Source organism: Pleurodeles waltl, chromosome 11, assembly GCF_031143425.1.
Source record: "Pleurodeles waltl isolate 20211129_DDA chromosome 11, aPleWal1.hap1.20221129, whole genome shotgun sequence".
Taxonomy (NCBI): Eukaryota; Metazoa; Chordata; class Amphibia; order Caudata; family Salamandridae; genus Pleurodeles; species Pleurodeles waltl.
This window is the reverse complement of record NC_090450.1, coordinates 935,791,084-935,812,827: the sequence shown is the minus strand read 5'-3', so window position 1 is coordinate 935,812,827 and position 21,744 is coordinate 935,791,084. Positions and strand designations below refer to the sequence as shown.

The 21,744-nt window shown below is 46.8% G+C and overlaps 1 protein-coding gene across 2 annotated transcripts in view; it reads left to right on the top strand.

Moving 5' to 3' along the window:
• The window catches only part of GCN1 (GCN1 activator of EIF2AK4), a 1,158,386-nt gene that overhangs the window by 953,131 nt on the left and 183,511 nt on the right, over positions 1 to 21,744 (top strand). For both annotated transcript variants that reach the window (XM_069215038.1, XM_069215039.1), the window contains exons 43-44: positions 6,583 to 6,700; positions 17,227 to 17,442. In XM_069215038.1, the coding sequence (XP_069071139.1) occupies positions 6,583 to 6,700; positions 17,227 to 17,442 (334 nt within the window). The remainder of the gene's footprint in view (positions 1 to 6,582; positions 6,701 to 17,226; positions 17,443 to 21,744) is intronic.

The window sequence follows — 21,744 nt, the reverse complement described above, 5'->3', positions numbered from 1 at the left end:
AGGAAACTTTTGATATCCTAATACCACTCAGAAAAACTAAACAGAAACACAGAACTTAAAAAGATAAAGCAACAAATCAGAAGGTTGCAACGGATCTGGCTCAAAACAAACAACATTCAAGACAAACTACATCTACAGAAGCTTAACAGAATATACAAATCATTAAGCAAAAAAAGGTACTACTCAGACAGAATTCTAAATGCTAAATCTGCAACCAAAGAATTTAATAAAATAATACCCAAGATTTCACAAACTGGCAACTCAATACACAACCAAGGCTGACACATTGAACTCCTATTTAAAACAGAAGAAAACTATCAGCACCAACCTCTTTCCTAAAATCCCCTCCAAGAATAAACTAACCCAGCCTCTGCACTCCTTCAAACAAATATCACAAGGTGAATTTATGGATTTGGTCATCGCAAGCAGGCCTTCCGGTTGCCCTTCTGACCTTATCCACCACACATCTTCAAGAACATTCTTTTATCTACTGCTGATGCCACACCTGTAAGAAGAATCATCAATAACTCTTTAAGTACAGGAACTTTTTCTGAAGACCTGAAAAAGGCATGCATAGGTCCGTTATGAAAGAAAACAAACCTAGACACACAGGACCCCAACAACTACAGACCGATCACAAATGGACTTTTCCTGGGCAAACTGATAGAAAGAGCAGCATTTGCCCAGATGTCACAATTCATTGAAGACAATTCCATATTTTCGGACTACCAAACTGGATTCTGCCCAGGAAGAGGCACTGAATCAGCACTCATAGCAATCTGGGATGATCTTAAAAACACGTAATGGAGTTACTGCACTACTTCTCTTTGACCTCTCGGCTGCCTTTGATATTGTTGACCATGACACGCTAATTCTAAGACTCCACGAAGCCGGCATAAAAGGGGCTGCTCTCGACTGGATTACATCCTACCTTCAAAACAGAACTAATATTATCTATTCTCCCCCCTTCTCGTCCAAACCCTACATCACAAAAGCAGGGGTCCCTCAAGGATCGATCATCTCACCTTTGCTTTTCAACATCTACATGAAATCATTACCAGAACTGATCAATGGTTTTAAACTCAAATGCTACAACTATGCAGATGGCACTCAAATACTACTTAAAAAGGAATTCCCCAAAGACATTGAAAACTCACAAATCTTCTGTTGCCTTTGAGCCATTTAGTGGATGACTTGGAGCCATCTCAAACTAAATACTTCCAAAACGGAAATACTCACATGTGGTGACTGGAAAAATTATGACCCACTGTGCGCCTGGCCTGACTATCTCAGACCACCTCCTCAAGTATCCAAGGAAGTTAAAAACCTTGTAATTACCATGGACTCCAAGTGGACAAATTAGCACAATAAAGCTTCATCACATTGCAGCTTGATCATGACGCATCTTCCCCCACCTCGGATTTCCACACAAGGTGCAGGCTACTATCTCTCTTGTACTATCCAAACTAGATTCTGCCAATGGCCTCTACCATGGATCATCTCTATATATTATGAAAAAACGACAACATATTCAGAACTCCGCTGCCAAAGTACTATTACATGATAAAGTCACAAGCCCACATCTCCCCTGCCTTGAGAGCACTACACTGGTTACCCGTTGCCAGAAGATCCACCTTCAAGCTGCTTTGTATCACCCACAAAGCTATACATGGAACAAGACCGCTTTTTATCAGAAACAAAATAACCAAATACATTAAACAAAGAAACCTCCGCTGAAGTTTGGCACCTGCCTTAGAACACCACCATACAAGAAAAAGACAATAGGTGGTACATCCTTCTTCGTTCAAGCAGCCAAACTATGGAATTCATTACCTCCAAATATAAGATCCACGGATAACTATCTTGCCTTCAGAAGACTGCTCAAGAGTTGGCTCTTTCCTTCATAACCACCATATTAAACAGCAATGGACTGCATATGCCTGTGTTGATAAATAATTATAATGTGATTATGTGTATATTCTAGATATGTAGAGTTCCTTAGGAAATATGTATTGTTACTATGTCATAACAATAAATTATACACATACCCTGTAGGAAGTTGGCTCTGTATGTGCTATTTCAAAGTAAGGAATAGCATGCACAGAGTCCAAGGGTTCCCCTTAGAGGTAAGATAGTGGCAAAAAGAGATAATACTAATGCTCTATTTTGTGGTAGTGTGGTCGAGCAGTAGGCTTATCAAAGGAGTAGTGTTAAGCATTTGTTGTACATACACACAGGCAATAAATGAGGAACACACACTCAGAGACAAATCCAGCCAATAGGTTTTGTTATAGAAAAATATCTTTTCTTAGTTTATTTTAAGAACCACAGGTTCGAATTCTACATGTAATATCTCATTTGAAAGGTATTGCAGGTAAGTACTTTAGGAACTTTGAATCATTTCATTAGCATGTATACTTTTCATATAAAACACAATAAGCTGTTTTAAAAGTGGACACTTAGTGCAATTTTCACAGTTCCTGGGGGAGGTAAGTTATTGTTAGTTTTAACAGGTAAGCAAGTCACTTACAGGTTTCAGTTTTTGGTCCAAGGTAGCCCACCGTTGGGGGTTCAGAGCAACCCCAAAGTTATCACACCAGCAGCTCAGGGCCGGTCAGGTGCAAAGGTCAAAGAGGTGCCCAAAACACATAGGCTATAATGGAGAGAGGGGGGTGCCCCGGTTCCAGTCTGCCAGCAGGTAAGTACCCGCGTCTTCGGGGGGCAGACCAGGGGGGTTTTGTAGGGCACCGGGGGGGACACAAAGTAGCACAGAAAGTACACCCTCAGCAGCGCGGGGGCGGCCGGGTGCAGTGTGCAAACACGCGTCGGGTTTCCTTCAGTTTTCAATGGGAGACCAAGGGGTCTCTTCAGCGGTGCAGGCAGGCAAGGGGGGTGGCTCCTCGGGGTAGCCACCACCTGGGCAAGGGAGAGGGCCTCCTGGGGGTCACTCCTGCACAGAAGTTCCGTTTCTTTAGGGGCTGGGGGCTGCGGGTGCAGGGTCTTTTCCAGCCGTCGGGAAATGGAGTTCAGACAGTCGCGGTCAGGGGGAGCCTGGGGATTCCCTCTGCAGGCGTCGCTGTGGGGGCCCAGGGGGGGCAACTATGGTTACTCACAGTCGTAGAGTTGCCGGAGGGTCCTCCCTGAGTTGGTTGTTCTCCACCAGTCGAGTCGGGGTCGCCGGGTGCAGTGTTGCAAGTCTCACGCTTCTTGCGGGGAGTTGCAGGGGTCTTTAAATCTGCTCCTTGTAACAAAGTTGCAGTTCTTTTGGAGCAGGGCCGCTGTCCTCGGGAGTTTCTTGTCTTTTTCGAAGCAGGGCAGTCCTCAGAGGATTCAGAGGTCGCTGGTCCCTTGGAAAGCGTCGCTGGAGCAGGTTCTTTGTAAGGCAGGAGACAGGCCGGTAAGTCTGGGGCCAAGGCAGTTGGTGTCTTCTGTTCTTCCTCTGCAGGGGTTTGTCAGCTCGGCAGTCCTTCTTCTTGTAGTTGCAGGAATCTAATTTCTAGGTTCAGGGAGAGCCCTTAAATACTAAATTTAAGGGCGTGTTTAGGTCTGGGGGGTTAGTAGCCAATGGCTACTAGCCCTGAGGGTGAGTACACCCTCTTTGTGCCTCCTCCCAAGGGGAGGGGGTCACATCCCTAATCCTATTGGGGGAATCCTCCATCTGCAAGATGGAGGATTTCTAAAAGTTAGAGTCACTTCAGCTCAGGACACCTTAGGGGCTGTCCTGACTGGCCAGTGACTCCTCCTTGTTGCTTTCTTTGTTCCCTCCAGCCTTGCCGCCAAAAGTGGGGGACGTGGCCGAAGGGGGCGGGCAACTCCACTAAGCTGGAGTGCCCTGCTGTGCTGTGACAAAGGGGTGAGCCTTTGAGGCTCACCGCCAGGTGTTACAGCTCCTGCCTGGGAGAGGTGTTAGCATCTCCACCCAGTGCAGGCTTTGTTACTGGCCTCAGAGTGACAAAGGCACTCTCCCCATGGGGCCAGCAACATGTCTCTAGTGTGGCAGGCTGCTGGAACCAGTCAGCCTACACAGATAGTCGGTTAAGTTTCAGGGGGCACCTCTAAGGTGCCCTCTGTGGTGTATTTTACAATAAAATGTACACTTGCATCAGTGTGCATTTATTGTGCTGAGAAGTTTGATACCAAACTTCCCAGTTTTCAGTGTAGCCATTATGGTGCTGTGGAGTTCGTGTAAAACAGACTCCCAGACCATATACTCTTATGGCTACCCTGCACTTACAATGTCTAAGGTTTTGTTTAGACACTGTAGGGGCACAGTGCTCATGCACTGGTACCCTCACCTATGGTATAGTGCACCCTGCCTTAGGGCTGTAAGGCCTGCTAGAGGGGTGTCTTACCTATACTGCATAGGCAGTGAGAGGCTGGCATGGCACCCTGAGGGGAGTGCCATGTCGACTTACTCATTTTGTTCTCACTAGCACACACAAGCTGGTAAGCAGTGTGTCTGTGCTGAGTGAGGGGTCTCCAGGGTGGCATAATACATGCTGCAGCCCTTAGAGACCTTCTCTGGCATCAGGGCCCTTGGTACCAGAGGTACCAGTTACAAGGGACTTATCTGGATGCCAGGGTGTGCCAATTGTGGAATCAAAAGTACAGGTTAGGGAAAGAACACTGGTGCTGGGGCCTGGTTAGCAGGCCTCAGCACACTTTCAATTCAAAACATAGCATCAGCAAAGGCAAAAAGTCAGGGGGTAACCATGCCAAGGAGGCATTTCCTTACATACCCTGTAAGCCTGTTTAACAAATGTGCATTTACTCACGGTCAAATATATATATGTGTGTGTGCGCGTGTGTATGTATATGCATGTGTATATACATATATATTTGTGTTATTCTATGCTTAGCATGTTCATAGGTCATTGCATAGCTTCTAGATAAGTTGTTATATTAGATACTTATGAATCCCTGCTCTTGTTTTTTTTTTTATCACTGACCAGATGTTTTATTATCATAAGCTTTTCGATATTCAAAAAATGAGCAAATAAATAAATAAATGTTAGAAAAGTACACTTATTAATTAACTTCAAATATTACAAATCTTGAAAGTCTGTGTTTAAACAATACTACTTTTCCTATGTTATTATACCCATTATTATATTCGTTGAACATATATTCTCTTACTATGTATTTACATAACTATTTGTTACTCTAATCCTACTGTACTGGAGAACAAATTAAATTAAAAAATAAAAAAAAGAATCTATTAATAAAATTTAAAATATAAATAATTAAAGTAATAAATAAAATAAAAACTAAACAGAATCATAATAAAAATATATTTATATATTCGTGTGTGTGTGTATATATATATATATATATATATATATATATATATATATATATATATATATATTTAAACTTAATATAAATTTACTCTCTTGTAAGCTTTACTTTGTCTCCCCATCACCCTATGTCTTTATCAATCTATCCTCCATCCCCACTCTGACTCATCCCAAGCCCATTCTACTACATTAATCTCCAAAATAGACCTGCCTAAGATCAATTTACAAAAATACTTTTGTTTTTATATACTTAAAAGCCAAGAACGTTGTTACAAGTTAAGTACGTTTTCAAGCATTAATACTTTTTAGTTAAAAAAATCGACACTTTTAGTGTAGTTTAAAAATTCTTCAATGTTAACCTGCAATTAGGAAGACCAAGTAGCTATATATAGCTTTTGGCTTGCTCCACCTCAAAGAAACCAGTTTCCTAAGAGGACTTGACTGATAGATTCTCAAATGTATTCAGGTTTGCTATGTAAAAGCCAAATGCACACTAGGCTCTGTGTGTAGGGCATATTCTGCTTGAAAAAAGGAGCCACTATGGCTTTCCTAGGCTGCAATCCTCTTGCTGGTATCTGTAAAGCTGCATCATTATGTATGCTCCACGCTTTCACCAAACATTACAGTATGGTGATTCATGCCTGGTAAAAACAACACAAGTTGGGAAAACTATACTTAAATCCTTGTTACAAACATCTTCCACTCCTGTTCGCAAGCTGTTGCTTTAGGAAGAAGCATACTGGTTTATCTTCTGTGGAGACCATGTGATTAAATCATCCCATGCTGAAAATAACAATTAATTTGCAGTTTGTAATGCTCTGGGATCTCTTGCTCTCGCACTCACTTGTCCAGATGAGATTCCATAGTATGACATTTAGCAGTTAATCATCTTTTAAGTACATATTTATATAAAAGTTGTATCACTGTGCATTTTTATTCCTAATCCACATGAGAAAAAAACAGTCTAAGGTGGTATCTGTTTTGAGGCATTGAGGGTTTCGGTGGAAGTATTGTGAGTCTACTAGAACCGAAACCTCTACTTTGAAGAAAAACAACTGGCAACATCCATCCCGACACTAGATGGCACGAGCATGCAGAGCATGTGAATCTACAGCGCTACACATTGCAAACCGATGGTTTCAGATAAATAATGTTTTCCTTTCTGAACCTTTAGGCCCTATTTGATTGTCCACTCTAGTAAGTTATGATTTGTATCTTGGTGTGATTGCTGTTATTGTTTGTATCTTGGTGTGATTGCTGTTTTCTTGTATTTTTGTGTCCTTAGGTTCAGCTCTGTCCAGCTCCTTGGTGATCTCCTGTTCCACATTTCTGGAGTCTCTGGAAAGATGACAACGGAAACTGCCTCGGAGGATGACAACTTCGGAACAGCCCAGTCTACTAAGGTGGGGATTGTTGGCTCATTTGGTGATAATATGGGGTGATAATAGTGTAGCTTTCTGAACTTGCATGCAAGTACAGTTAAAGGACTCCACATAGGGGTTTTAAATGCAATAAAATGTAAGCTAGGTTACATCGTCCGTAACGATGTTCCTGGCCAATCTGTGGCCTCTTCTCCCTTTTTTCATTGTTGCCCATGCTAGCTTTTCATTTTGTTCTATGCTTGTCATTCGTTGTGACACCTTGCCCATCCTTCAGTGTGTCCCCTGTCTGTTTGACATTATGGTCCCGTTCTGTCTTTCACTGTGGTCCCTTCCCGTCCTTCACTGAGCCTCCTGCTTCTGCTTTTCCTTCCCAATGCCCTCTGCTCACTTTTCACTGTGTCCTGCGTCAGTCCTTTGGGCTCATTCTTTGTTTTGATGGGCCTTTAGTATAGGAAGCTGGCTCTCTACACAGTGTACTAAAATGAGGTGCACTGTGCAGAGTGTCCAGGTATCCCCAATCAGTAGACAGGGCTTGCTTTGGCAGTCCCAAGGTGCTATTTCTGATGGATACAAGTACCTGTGTAGGCCTCTTTGGGAGTTAAGGTGCTTAGGTCTGAGGGTCCAAGAAACCACCAGCAGTTTGTGTCACACTGTCCTATGGAGTCCTGGTACAGTGGTGCTGGCCGCGTTGGTAGCCTTGAGAGCTACACGGTTAAGCTGTCAGTTTAAAGGGACCTCTCAAACAGTAGGGTCTGCAAGGGAGGACTTGGGGACAAGTCCGGCAGACCCCAGTGGGGAACTGGTCTTGTGGGGACCACTTGACAAGGACGCACCGGCAAAAGACGTGTACTCAGGCTGTGGGGCTCAGGTGCAGAGGTACTGGCTGGCAGGCCACTTGGAGACAATGGCTCTCACATTTCTTTGTGGGACCTGCAGAAGCAGGGAAAGAAACACAACAAGATGATGTCTGGCAAGAGGCTGGCCTCCCTCGAAGTCCCTTGACTTGCAGGTAAGTTGTTGCCAGCGGTGGTGTTCCAACTGAACACAAACAAGCCTTGGTGCTTGCAACTGGCAGTGGTACTCCAGTTATTGGTGCAGGAGGCTCCGAGCCAGCTCCGCATCTCGAAGACAGGATGGGTGGACAGGGCTTAACTCCTGGATCTTCGGGATCCTTAGGGGTGTGGCTAGCCTTGCAGTGCAACACACCTACTTGCATAGCTAATTTTCCACCTGTCCTGGTGCCAAATGGGCCTCACGGCAAGGAGTGGCATTCACCAGGTCTGGGGAAGCCAGGGTAGCATATCAAGGCACAGCTATGCTGATTTAGTAGCCATCCTGCTGGAGGTTGTGATCACACCTTCCGCTGGAGCAGGCATTGTTTCTGGACTCAGAGTGTGGGCTGTCACCTCCAGGGGGTCAGAAACTTGTCTGTGGTGGCAGGCTGGTCGACACCAGTCAACCAGGTCACTAGAAGATTAATAGGTTTCAGGGGGCACCTCTAAGGTACCCTCTGGGTGCCTGTCGTAATAAATCCAATACTGGCATCAGTATGGATTTATTAAAAGGAGGTATTTGATACTAAATACCATAGATTTCAGTGAAGACATTATGTAGCCGGGTAACTCGCAGTGGCCAGTGCCCAGTGTAGGAAAGTAGGATCTTTCTGACATGGCTGCCCCCACTTTTTGCCTGGTGTCCATGTTTTGGCTTTAGTATACTGGAATCCTCCTAACCAGGACCCCCGTGTCCGTGTTCTGTCCCCTAAGTTTGGTTGGTAAGTATTTCTTACACCCCACAATTAGCATACTGGTATACCTGTGTACGTCCCTGGTATATGGTGCAGGTAAGTGCCCCCTTGGCATGGTTACCCCACACTTTTTGCCTGATATCTGATGCTAACTTGACTGAGTGTGTGATGGGATCCTGCGAACGAGGCCCCAGCACCTGTGTTCTTTCCCTAAACTGTACTATTGCTTCCACAATTGGCACCCCGCTGGCACACAGCTAAGTCCCTTGTAAAAGGTACCAGTGGTACCAAGGGCCCTGTGGCCAGGGAAGGTCCCTAAGGGCTGCAGCATATATTGTATCACCCCAAGGGACCCCTCACCAAACACATACACACTGCCAATGCAGCTTGTGTGTGGTGTTGGATAGAAAAAGTTAGTCAACATGGCATCCCTCTCTGGGAGCCATGCACTCAAACCACTGCCTGTGGCATAGGTAAGTCACCTTTCTAGCAGGCCTTTTAGCTCTAAGGCACGGTGCACTATGCCACAGGTGAGGGCACAGCTGCATGGGCAATTCTTAGACATTGTAAGTGCAATATGGCCATATTGAGTACATGGGCTGGGAGTATGTCATTACGAAGTCCACGGCTCCATGATGACTTCACTGAAGACTGGGAAGTTTAGTATCAAACTTCTCAGCTCAATAAACCCACGCTGATGCTAGTTTTGGATTTATTGAAAATGCACACATACCACATCCTAGAGATGCCCCCTGTTTCACCCAACCCCTTAGTGTAAGGCTGACCAGTCTGTGCCATTCTACCACTAACAGACAGGTTTCTGACGACATAGGATGAGGGCCTTCATGCTGTCCGGGGTCAGAAACAAAGCCTGCTCTGGGTAGAGGTGCTTCACACCTCCCCCTGCAGGAACTGCAACACTTGGCGGTGAGCCTCAAAGGCTCCTGCCTCGTGTTAAATTGCCCCAGAGCACTCCAGCTAGTGGAAGGTCCCACCCCCTGGACCAAGCCGCACCTTAGGCGGCAGGTCCGGCGGGAAAATTAGTAAACACCAGGAGGTGTGCCCATCCCAGCTAGGACTACCTCTAGGGTGCCCAGAGCTGAGGTGAACCCACTTGGCAGAAACATCCATCTTACTTTGGAAGATATTAGCCAATAGGGAATGTGCTCCCCTCCCTAAAGGTAGTGGGCACAAGAAAGGTGTAGCCACTCTCGGGGACAGTAACAATTGGCTACTGCCCTCTAGCTGCTGTAACACCCCTAAATCTAGTATTTAGGGGTACCACTGAACCTTGCTCTTCAGATTCCTGGCTAACTGCAAAGGAGGAGGAGGGGGAGGAGGAGGGGGACTGAAGAGCTGCACCAGCAGAGAATGCTCCAGACAACAACTGAATTGGCCCCAGCCCTATCGGCCTGTCTGCAGTTTCAAGACTCCTGATACAAGAAGGTGACTCATCCTGCAGGACCAGCGACCTCTACAAACCCCCAGAGGACTGCCTGCCTTACCCAAGGACCAAGATCTCCCAAGGACAGTGGCTCTTTCCACAAAGAAGCCTACATGAAGGACTCTAGAACCACCCCAGATCCAGGAGGCCGGCCTGCTCTGCACCTGACACCCAGGGCCCGAGTACAGGTGTCACACAGGTCCAGAGAAGGTCCTCAGGCGATTCCAACCCCGAGTTCACCCTGGGTTGACCCTCCTGACCAACCCGATGACGCCTGCAGCCTAAATCCAGCGGGACCCCCCTGACCGTGGCCGCTTCCGGGATAAGATTTCCCAAAGTCTAAAGTTACTCCTGCACTCACAGTCCCCTGGCTTTAGGGAACCGTCCAGGAACGTCCAGTGAGCTTGACTACCTGGGCAAAGCCTGAATCATCTTTGTCACCCTCGGGGTTCCCTCATTGAAAAGCATTGGGCGTCTGAAGCTGTGTTTGCACCCAGCTGCACTATGTCACGGAGGGTGTGGCTTTGGTACTGACCTGTGCCCCCCAAACATACCCCCCCCCCCCCCACCCCCTGGTGCTGATCTAAACCCCCCAGGTTTGTGCCCTGAAGTCATGGGTACTTACCTGCAAGCAGTTTGTAAGGAAATGCCTCCTTGGCATGGTTACCCCCTGACTTTTTGCCTTTGCTGATGCTATGTTTTGATTTGAAAGTGTGCTGAGGCCTGCTAACCAGGCCCCAGCACCAGTGTTCTTTCCCTAACCTGTACTTTTGTATCCACAATTGGCACACCCTGGCATCCAGATAAGTCCCTTGTAAATGCTACCCCTGGTACCAAGGGCCCTGATGCCAAGGAAGGTCTCTAAGGGCTGCAGCATGTCTTATGCCACCCTGGAGACCCCTCACTCAGCACAGACACACTGCTTGCCAGCTTGTGTGTGCTGGTGAGAACAAAACAAGTAAGTCGACATGGCACTCCCCTCAGGGTGCCATGCCAGCCTCTCACTGCCTATGCAGGTATAGATAAGTCACCCCTCTAGCAGGCCTTACAGCCCTAAGGCAGGGTGCACTATACCATAGGTGAGGGCACCAGTGCATGAGCACTGTGCCCCTACAGTGTCTAAACAAAACCTTAGACATTGTAAGTGCAGGGTAGCCATAAGAGTATATGGTCTGGGAGTCTGTTTTACACGAACTCCACAGCACCATAATGGCTACACTGAAAACTGGGAAGTTTGGTATCAAACTTCTCAGCACAATAAATGCACACTGATGCCAGTGTACATTTTATTGTACAATACACCCCAGAGGGCACCTTAGAGGTGCCCCCTGAAACCTTAACCGACTATCTGTGTAGGCTGACTGGTTCCAGCAGCCTGCCACAACCGAGACATGTTGTTGGCCCCATGGGGAGAGTGCCTTTGTCACTCTGAGGCCAGTAACAAAGCCTGCACTGGGTGGAGATGCTAACACCTCCCCCAGGCAGGAGCTGTAACACCTGGCGGTGAGCCTCAAAGGCTCACCCCCTTTGTTCCAGCACCACAGGGCACTCCAGCTAGTGGAGTTGCCCGCCCTCTCTGGCCACGGCCCCACTTTTGGCGGCAAGGCCGGGGGAAATAATGAGAATAACAAGGAGTCACCACTGGCCAGTCAGGACAGCCCCTAAGGTGTCCTGAGCTGAAGTGACTCTAACTTTTAGAAATCCTCCATCTTGCAGATGGAGGATTCCCCAATAGGATTAGGGATGTGACCCCCTCCCCTTGGGAGGAGGCACAAAGAGGGTGTACCCACCCTCCGGGCTAGTAGCCATTGGCTACTAACCCCCCAGACCTAAACACGCCCTTAAATTTAGTATTTAAGGGCTCCCCTGAACCTAAGAATTTAGATTCCTGAAACTACGAGAAGAAGAAGACTGCTGAGCTGAAAAACCCCTGCAGAGGAAGAACAGAAGACACCAACTGCTTTGGCCCCAGACTTACCGGCCTGTCTCCTGCCTTCCAAAGAAACCTGCTCCAGCGACGCTTTCCAAGCGACCAGCGACCTCTGAATCCTCTGAGGACTGCCCTGCTTCAAGAAAGACAAGAAACTCCCGAGGACAGCGGCACTGCTCCAAAAGAACTGCAACTTTGTTTCAAAGGAGCAGATTTAAAGACCCCTGCAACTCCCCGCAAGAAGCGTGAGACTTGCAACACTGCACCCGGCGACCCTGACTCGACTGGTGGAGAACCAACACCTCAGGGAGGACCCTCCGGCGACTCCGAGTCCGTGAGTAACCAAAGTTGTCCCCTCTGAGCCCCCACAGCGATGCCTGCAGAGGGAATCCCGAGGCCCCCCCTGATCGCGACTGCCTGAACCTAAAGTCCCGACGGCTGGAAAAGACCCTGCACCCGCAGCCCCCAGCACCTGAAGGAACGGAACTTCTGTGCAGGAGTGACCCCCAGGAGGCCCTCTCCCTTGCCCAGGTGGTGGCTACCCCGAGGAGCCCCCCCCTTGCCTGCCTGCACCGCTGAAGAGACCCCTTGGTCTCTCATTGAAAACCATTGAAAACCCGACGCGTGTTTGCACACTGCACCCGGCCGCCCCCGCGCTGCTGAGGGTGTACTTTTTGTGCTGACTTGTGTCCCCCCCGGTGCCCTACAAAACCCCCCTGGTCTGCCCTCCGAAGACGCGGGTACTTACCTGCTGGCAGACCGGAACCGGGGCACCCCCTTCTCTCCATTGAAGCCTATGTGTTTTGGGCACCTCTTTGACCTCTGCACCTGACCGGCCCTGAGCTGCTGGTGTGGTAACTTTGGGGTTGCTCTGAACCCCCAACGGTGGGCTACCTTGGACCCAAACCTGAGACTTGTAAGTGATTTACTTACCTGCTAAAACTAACAATAACTTACCTCCCCCAGGAACTGTGAAAATTGCACTGTGTCCACTTTTAAAACAGCTATTTGTGTTTTATGTGAAAAGTATATATGCTACTGTAATTATTCAAAGTTCCAAAAGTACTTACCTGCAATACCTTTCAAATGAGATATTACATGTAGAATTTGAACCTGTGGTTCTTAAAATAAACTAAGAAAATATATTTTTCTTTAACAAAACCTATTGGCTGGATTTGTCTCTGAGTGTGTGTTCCTCATTTATTGCCTGTGTGTATGTACAACAAATGCTTAACACTACTCCTTTGATAAGCCTACTGCTCGACCACACTACTACAAAATAGAGCATTAGTATTATCTCTTTTTGCCACTATCTTACCTCTAAGGGGAACCCTTGGACTCTGTGCATACTATTCCTTACTTTGAAATAGTGCATACAGAGCCAACTTCCTACACAGTTTCTTTCTGAGCGCCCCCTATCTCCATAGGATTCCATTTGGCACCCTACACCAATTTTGACCTCTGCACCCGACCAGCCCTGTATTTCTGGTGATGCCACCCTTGGTGTCTTCCTAAACTTTGCCCGTGGACACCTTAACCCCAAACACTGGGATCGTAAGTCAAGTACTTAGCTGCAAATTGTATTGTTACTTTTCTTGCCCTAGGGTTGCATTGCTTTCTATGAAACTGAAAAGTATTACATATCTGTAAACTGTTTTATCTGTGAATTCTAAAAGTGCATTTGATATTTGAAAGTGATACATTTTTGAAACTCTACTTACCTTCAACAAAGATCATTTTGGTTCTAGAAATGAAGTAACAAAGTATATTTTTGATACATAGAACATTGGACTGGAGTTAGTCATTGAGTGTGTGCCTAATTTCTTGACTGTGTGTGTACGAAAAATGCTGAGCACTACCCTCCGATAAGCCTAACTGCTCGACCACACCACCACAAAAGAGAGCATTAGTATTATCTACTTTAGCCTTTGTTAAGACACTGGGGATCTACTGGACTCTGTGCACACACTACCTTACTTTGGTATTGTCTATGTAGAGCCAGCTTCCTACAAATAGTACTTGGGTACCCAGGTCATTGGTACACTAGGGGTTCCCCAGGGGCTGCTGCATGTATTGTGCCACCCATGGGAGCCCATGCAGACTGTTGCAGCTTGTGTGAAATGGTGTATGCATCTTTCACCCCAGACATATTGGCATACCTTATATCGCAGTCACTGCACTTTGACCCTATAAGTCACCCATAAAATAGGCCCTTCATCCCAATGGCAGGGTGCATGGTTCTAAGTGTGAGGGTACCCCTATACAACCCAGAGTCCACTTTCTGGGCTTTGTAAGTGTGGTAAAGCCATTCTAAGTTATGTAGTGGACACCTGTCATTACGAGATGTCCAACTACATAACGGTTTCTCCAAACCTAGTCATGTTTGGTATCAAACCTGTTTGAATCATGCAGTTACACTGGTTCCAGTTCTAGTTGCATACCATGTACTTTGGGGGTTTCTTAGAGGATCCCCATGTCTTCCTGTTCAACCTTGCGGGGTGTTTGTGAAAGTTAATGCTGCTGCTGACCCCAGACACTGTTCTGCCCTCCTCTTGCTAAGCTTAACTCAGTCAGGGGAAGGCAAAACAAAGGATTTCTTTTAGAGGAGAGGTGTTACCCCCTCCCCTTTAGAAATAGGTGTCTATGGGCTAGGGTGGTGGGGTTGGGGGTTCCTGAGCACCACCAGATTTCTTTGAAGGGCACATTTGGTGCCCTTCTTCTAAAAAACGGTTCCTTCCAGTGCAAGAGCCCCCAGGATAACGCTATGAAAGGTCAGGGGAATGATCACCCCCCGTTCCGTTCCTCCCCTAGGGAGGTGCACAGAACTCTGCGAGGTGGACGGTTGAATCTGCCATATTGGAAACAAGGTAGGTAGAGAACCCAGGGAGCATCTGACTGATTAGGTCAGGTAGATGACATCCCTGACCCCGTCTGATAGGTGGGTCAATTCAGAGAGTGACCAACCTCCGATTAGGGTTACTTAAGTGCTACCCCGAGGGTCGGTCCTTAAATTCTTCAAGCAAGACTCTCCAAGGAACTCTCTGCAAGACATCTTCTGCTCCTGGCCTCTGGAACCGCTGCTGGTCTGCTTTGGAATTGGGTAGGCTCCCATTGCAACATTGTTTCTCTGGATCCTACAAGCATTATGAGACATCCAAGGCTGTGCATTCTCCAGGGTTGCAAGTACTTTGTTTGCACCTGGAAGCACAAAGGACTCCCTTGGAGTGAAGGAGTCACTCCCTTGCATTTGCTGGCACCTGACGACCGGCTGCTGGATTCTGCTGTCCCACGGACAACGTAAAGGCTCTGCTCACAAGTGGTGGTTCTGTGGTCCTCTTCGAGTCCCTCCTGTCTTCTGATCCACTGGGGACACAGTGTGCCCCTGCTGCAGCCACTGGAACTGCACCCTGCCCTTAAGCTGAAGTGCCTACCAGAGGGGTGACTTATAGTGTCTAAGTGTAGAGAGCTGGATATAAGGTGGGCCTTATATCGGTGGCGATATATCGGTGGCGAAAGGTGCTTGCACCATTTCACGCAAGCTGCAATGGCAGGCCTGCAGACACAGTTTGCATGGGCTCCCATGGGTGGCACAATGCATGCTGCAGCCCATGGTAGACCCCTTGTGTACCAATGCCCTGGATACCTAAGTACCATATACTAGGGACTTACATGGGTGCACCAGTATGGCAATTGTGGGGTGTGAAGTTTACCAGCAACCAAATTTAGAGGAGAAAACACAGGCACTGGGGTCCTGTTTAGCAGGATCCCAGTGCACTATGGTCTAAACACACTGACATCAGGCAAAAGGTGCGGGTAACTTTGTCAGAAAGATGCAACTTTCCTACATTGCTAACAACTGACCCCTCTGCATTTGAAAACCGACGTGGGACAGTTCGTGGACGACTCCTAGGATCCTTCTGTATTGTCTGGATGCCGCAGCTGCCACTTCATGACAACCGTCAAACAGAGAAGCATCCACGAGAAGGGTGGGGATTACCCTCCTGCACCCCCTGGTCATCTCTGGGTAGCTTGGACTCTGTACCCTCTCTTCACAGGTGCTCCTTGCCTGAAATTCATGCCTGGTTTCCAACAACCTGGTCCATGGGTCACTGTAGCAGCTGGACAGTCGAGGTCACCATTGACTTCAACAGGACATTCCAACACAACTTCACCTCTATGCCCCCGGGTTCCATGGTGCAGGTACTCCACTTCTCTGGTTATCCACGGGTGGGGGCACTTTTGAACCTTCCTTGTCCCAATGGGTTTCCTCAGGGTCCTCTGCGAAGGGTTTGCTTCCAACCTTTTCCTGATCGCGACCTCCTCCATTGTTTCCTATGGTGTTCCAACACGCTTCTAGCCCTATGCACACAGCTTCCAGCATTCCGGTCCACAGGTCCTGAGGGTGGTCATTGGTAGATCTTCACATGAGGTCTCTTTACCATAGGTCATCTTCGTCACCATCCGCAAAATGTCCTGAAACACACCAACTTTAACAACGACTTACCCATTGTTAGCCTGTTGGAAACCGACACTAAATAACACCTCTGCACGTGGGCTACTGAGGAATACCTGCTACATACCTCTGGTGTTATAGTACTTTCCCCATCCTTAGGATTCTTAAGTGTTGGTTAGTTGTGTTTTTAATAACCCATTTTATTAGTATATGGTTTGGTTTGGACTTACTATATGCTTGTACCTACCAGTTCTTGCGTATATTTAAAACTTGGTGTGGTTACTTAAATTATCAATTGACTTTGCGGTTATTGCAACTGATTTACACCCTCTCTGATAAGTCTTAGCTGCTCTCCACAGCTAACCTTTGAGGGCTTTGGTTATTAGAAACCTCTAACACTATCATGCCTGGACTCAGTGCAGGGTGCATCACCTATAAGTGTACACTATATACTGAGCCAGCCTCCCATACCCAGCACATGTCTGTACCAGATATATCGTTACCGAAGGTAAGTAACTTGTTCATCTAGTAATGGATCTAGACATCAAAGAGGCATATCGCCCCATGCAGATATGTCCTGACAAATATATAATCTACGCTGCCTTAGGGCTCCAAGGCTTGCTGTAGGAGTGACTCATATATTATATGCATTAACTTTGGCATAGCACACAATGAGTGTGCCATGTCCTGTTTACACCATGTCATGCAGCCTTCAATGGCAGCCTCCCCCACTCCCACCCCCTGACTGTTCTTCAGCCAATCTCGGTCTTTGACATTTCTTAAGTCTGTCTTTTCACTCTGCAATTGCTTTACCCTTCTGCCAATCCCAAACCCTTCATTGTCGCTGTATCCACACTGTACTTAGTCCTCTTCACTGTAATATTATTCATCACTGTGCCCCAGTCTCTCTCCTTTATACAAGTAGTTTCAAAGAACAGGTTTGTGAAATAGTAGTTTTACTCCTTTCTTTCAGGCCATTGTTGGTGCTCTGGGAGCTGAGCGCAGGAACAGAGTACTTGCTGGATTGTATATGGGGCGATCAGACACCCAGCTGGTTGTGCGTCAAGCCTCTCTTCACGTTTGGAAGATTGTAGTGTCTAACACACCTCGTACATTGCGTGAAATTCTTCCAACTCTCTTTGGCCTTTTGCTGGGGTTCCTGGCTAGCACTTGTGCAGACAAGAGAACGGTAAGTTCACTGTGATGTTACTTCTGTTAAGACCACTTTCGATTCTTTGGAATAACACAATAAAATGAGAACAATCAGAGTTCTCCGAGGAAAATGTTTTGTGGCATTCTTTTTAGCAACATAAGAGGGGTATGCAGCCCAATCTTAACCTGCTCTTTAAATTAACAGTCTCAATTTTGGGAATTTTTTATCCAGAAAACACTTTGGTTGAAAAATGCCCAAGGCCCCCACTGTATGGTAATGGCTGCTATTTTCCTTTTATGACGTCATTCCCAGCAATGGGGGTAGCCCTCATTAAGTTAAAAGTACTGAGCCACAACCAATTGTGTGATTATCTGTTCAGTTTGAAAAGCATATCTTTAGAAGTAAAGTAGAAGCATGCTGCACAACATCTCCCACTTCTGACAGCGAAATGTCAAACTAGAGCAAAACATACCTGAAAGATTGAGACTGGGATTACAGGTAATAGGTATACTCATGAGCAAATGAAAAGGGCATTAGTTCATCTGGCTAGAGTGATCTGAGGTATAATCAGCAAAGTAAAGATGGATAGGAAGGGAATCAATAGCTGGAGCGTCGTCACTTGGGCCTGGAAAACGCTGACATGTAAAATTGGGCTGGACATAGCATACTCTTTTTACCTAATTTAAATGGACATTCTTGGAGCAGTCATTATGTTTGAATAAGAATATTCTAAGCTAATAAGGAACTTACTTGGTGGAGTTAGTTTTGTGACCCTAGGAAACTTTCAAAGAGAATGAAAGACAAGGAAGAAATATAAAAATATATCTGTGTGCATGTGTGTGTGTGTGTATATATATATATATATATATATATGTTCGATGGCATGTGTAGCTGCAGATACACATGCTGTGCACATCCCGCCATCTGGTGTTGGGCTCGGAGTGTTACAAGTTGTTTTTCTTCGAAGAAGTCTTTTGGAGTCACGAGACCGAGGGACTCCTCCCATTTCGGCTCCATTGCGCATGGGCGTCGACTCCATCTTAGATTGGTTTTTTTTCCGCCATCGGGTTCGGACGTGTTCCTTTTCGCTCCGTGTTTCGGGTCGGAAAGTTAGTTAGAATCTCGGAACAATCGTCGGTATTGTTTGCGTTCGGTATCGGGTTAGTTACAACAGATCGACACCGACTTTTGAAGAGCTCCGGTGGCCCTTCGGGTTTTTTTCGATCCCCCGTCGGGGCCTGGTCGGCCCGGCCACGTGTCTCTTCAAGGCTGATGGAACGGACCCCATTCCGCTTCTGCCCAAATTGCCATAACAAGTATCCATATACAGATCAGCATCTGGTCTGTAACTTGTGTTTGTCGCCGGAACATAAGGAAGATACTTGTGAAGCCTGTCGAGCGTTTCGGTCCAGGAAGACACTAAGAGACCGAAGAGCAAGGAGACTGCAAATGGCGTCGGCGCCGACAGGACAAGAGCGTTTCGAGGAGGAGGAAGAAACATTCTCCATCCAGGAATCGGACTCGGATGAGATCGATCCCGAAGAAACGCCGAAAACCGTGAGTAAGACGTTGAAACACAAAACTCACGAAAAAACCACTAAAGCCCAGGGGACGCCACCTCCAACAGGCCATGGCTTAACCCGAAAAATAGGTGACCGATCATCGGCACCGAAAAAGGGCACGCTGGTGGCGAAGTCATCCGACTCCAGTCGAGATACCGCCACACAGTAATCTCGGCCCGAGATAGTGGCTCCGAGCAAGTTCGTCACCGAGATAGCGGCACCGAAATGGGTCGGCACCGAGAGACCACGATGCCGAAAGTAAAGAAGGTTTCGTCGGAACCGAAAAAAGCAGCCGAAAAGGTTTCGATACCGAAACATCCGGCCTCGGAACCGAAAACAAGTTCCTACACTGAGGAACAAGGACTGTCCACACAAATGAAGACACATAGATTTGGACAGGAATTGGAAACAATAGAGCCAGACTATACACAAAGAAGGCTCCATATCCAAAAAGAAACAGGGAAGATCAGTACTCTCCCTCCGATTAAAATGAAACGCAAACTTGCCTTTCAAGAAAAAGACAAGCAGCCACAGGCAAAGGTGGCTAAACAAGTAACCCTGCCACCATCTCCACAATGCTCTCCGCAACCATCACCGGTAGCCACTCCACCAATGATGCAATCCCCAACTCATACAGGAATGAGTCAAGATGACCCTGACGCATGGGACCTTTATGACGCACCAGTGTCAGATAATAGTCCTGAATGTTATCCAGCTAGACCGTCGCCACCAGAGGATAGTACAGCCTACGCACAGGTGGTGTCGAGAGCAGCGGCATTTCATAATGTCAGCCTGCATGCTGAGCCCATTGAAGACGACTTTCTTTTTAACACACTGTCGTCCACATACAGCCAGTATCAAAGTCTTCCTATGCTACCCGGAATGCTAAAACACTCCAAACAAGTGTTTGAAGAGCCTGTATAAGGAAGGGCCATTACTCCAAGAGTGGAGAAAAAATATAAACCGCCACCAACAGACCCCGTGCACATCACACAACAGCTAACACCGGACTCAGTTGTAGTACGGGCAGCGCACAAAAGAGCGAACTCACATACTTCAGGAGATGCACCACCTCCAGATAAAGAAAGTAGAAAATTCGACGTAGCAGGCAAGAGGGTGGGGGCACAGGCAGCAAACCAGTGGCGTATTGCCAATTCACAGGCTTTGTTGGCCAGATACGATAGGGCCCATTGGGACGAAATGCAACACTTTATAGAACATTTGCCCAAGGAGTTCCAAATGAGAGCGCAGCAGGTAGTAGAAGAAGGACAGAGTATCTCCAACAATCAGATGCGGTCAGCAATGGATGCTGCAGACACAGCTGCTAGAACTGTCAACACAGCAGTAACAATAAGGAGACATCCATGGCTGCGTACATCAGGATTTAAACCAGAAATACAGCAAGCTGTGCTGAATATGCCATTTAACGGACAGCAGTTGTTTGGGCCGGAGGTGGACACTGCGATCGAAAAACTTAAGAAAGACACTGACACGGCCAAAGCCATGGGCGCACTCTACTCCCCACAGAGCAGAGGCACATTTCGAAAAACACAGTTTAGAGGGGGGTTTCGAGGACAAAGCACAGAACCCACAACCTCACAAACAAGACCCACTTACCAGAGTCAGTATCAGCGGGGAAGTTTTCGGGGACAATATAAAGGGGGACAATTCCAAAAGAATAGAGGAAAGTTCCAAAATCCCAAAACTCCTCAAAAGAAGCAGTGACTTCCAAGTCACACATCCCCAACACATAACATCTGTGGGGGGGGGGGAGACTAACCAAGTTTTACAAACATTGGGAGGAAATAACAACAGACACTTGGGTCCTAGCAATTATCCAGCATGGTTATTGCATAGAATTTCTCAAATACCCTCCAAACGTCCCACCGAAAACACACAATATGTCAAAACAACATATAGATCTTCTAGGACTAGAAGTTCAGGCATTGCTACAAAAAGAAGCAATAGAATTAGTACCAAACCAACAGAAAGGGACAGGAGTTTACTCTCTGTACTTTCTCATACCCAAAAAAGACAAGAGTCTGAGACCTATACTAGATCTCAGAACATTAAATACATACATCAAATCAGATCACTTTCACATGGTGACATTACAGGACGTAATCCCACTGCTCAAAAAACAAGACTACATGACAACACTAGACCTAAAGGATGCATATTTCCATATACTGATACATCCTTCACACAGAAAGTACCTAAGGTTTGTATTCCAAGGGGTACATTACCAGTTCAAGGTGTTGCCATTCGGAATAACAACTGCGCCAAGAGTTTTTACAAAATGCCTAGCAGTAGTAGCTGCACATATCAGAAGGCAGCAAATACATGTGTTCCCGCACCTAGACGATTGGTTCATCAAAACCAACACGCTAAAACGGTGTTCACAACACACGAGGTACGTCATAGAAATCCTCCACAATCTAGGTTTCTCAATCAACTACACAGTCACACCTTCTGCCGTGTCAAACACAGCAATACTTAGGGGCGACAATCAACACAGCAAAAGGGATTGCCACTCCAAGCCCACAAAGGGTTCAAGCATTTCACAATTTAATAAAGACCATGTATCCAAAACAAAAGATACAAGTCAAAATGGTGATGAAACTACTAGGCATGATGTCCTCATGCATAGCCATTGTCACGAACGCAAGGTTGCACATGTGGCCCTTACAACAGTACCTAGCATCACAATGGTCACAAGCACAGGGTCAATTTCTAGATCTGGTGTTGATAGACCGCCAAACATACACCTCGCTTC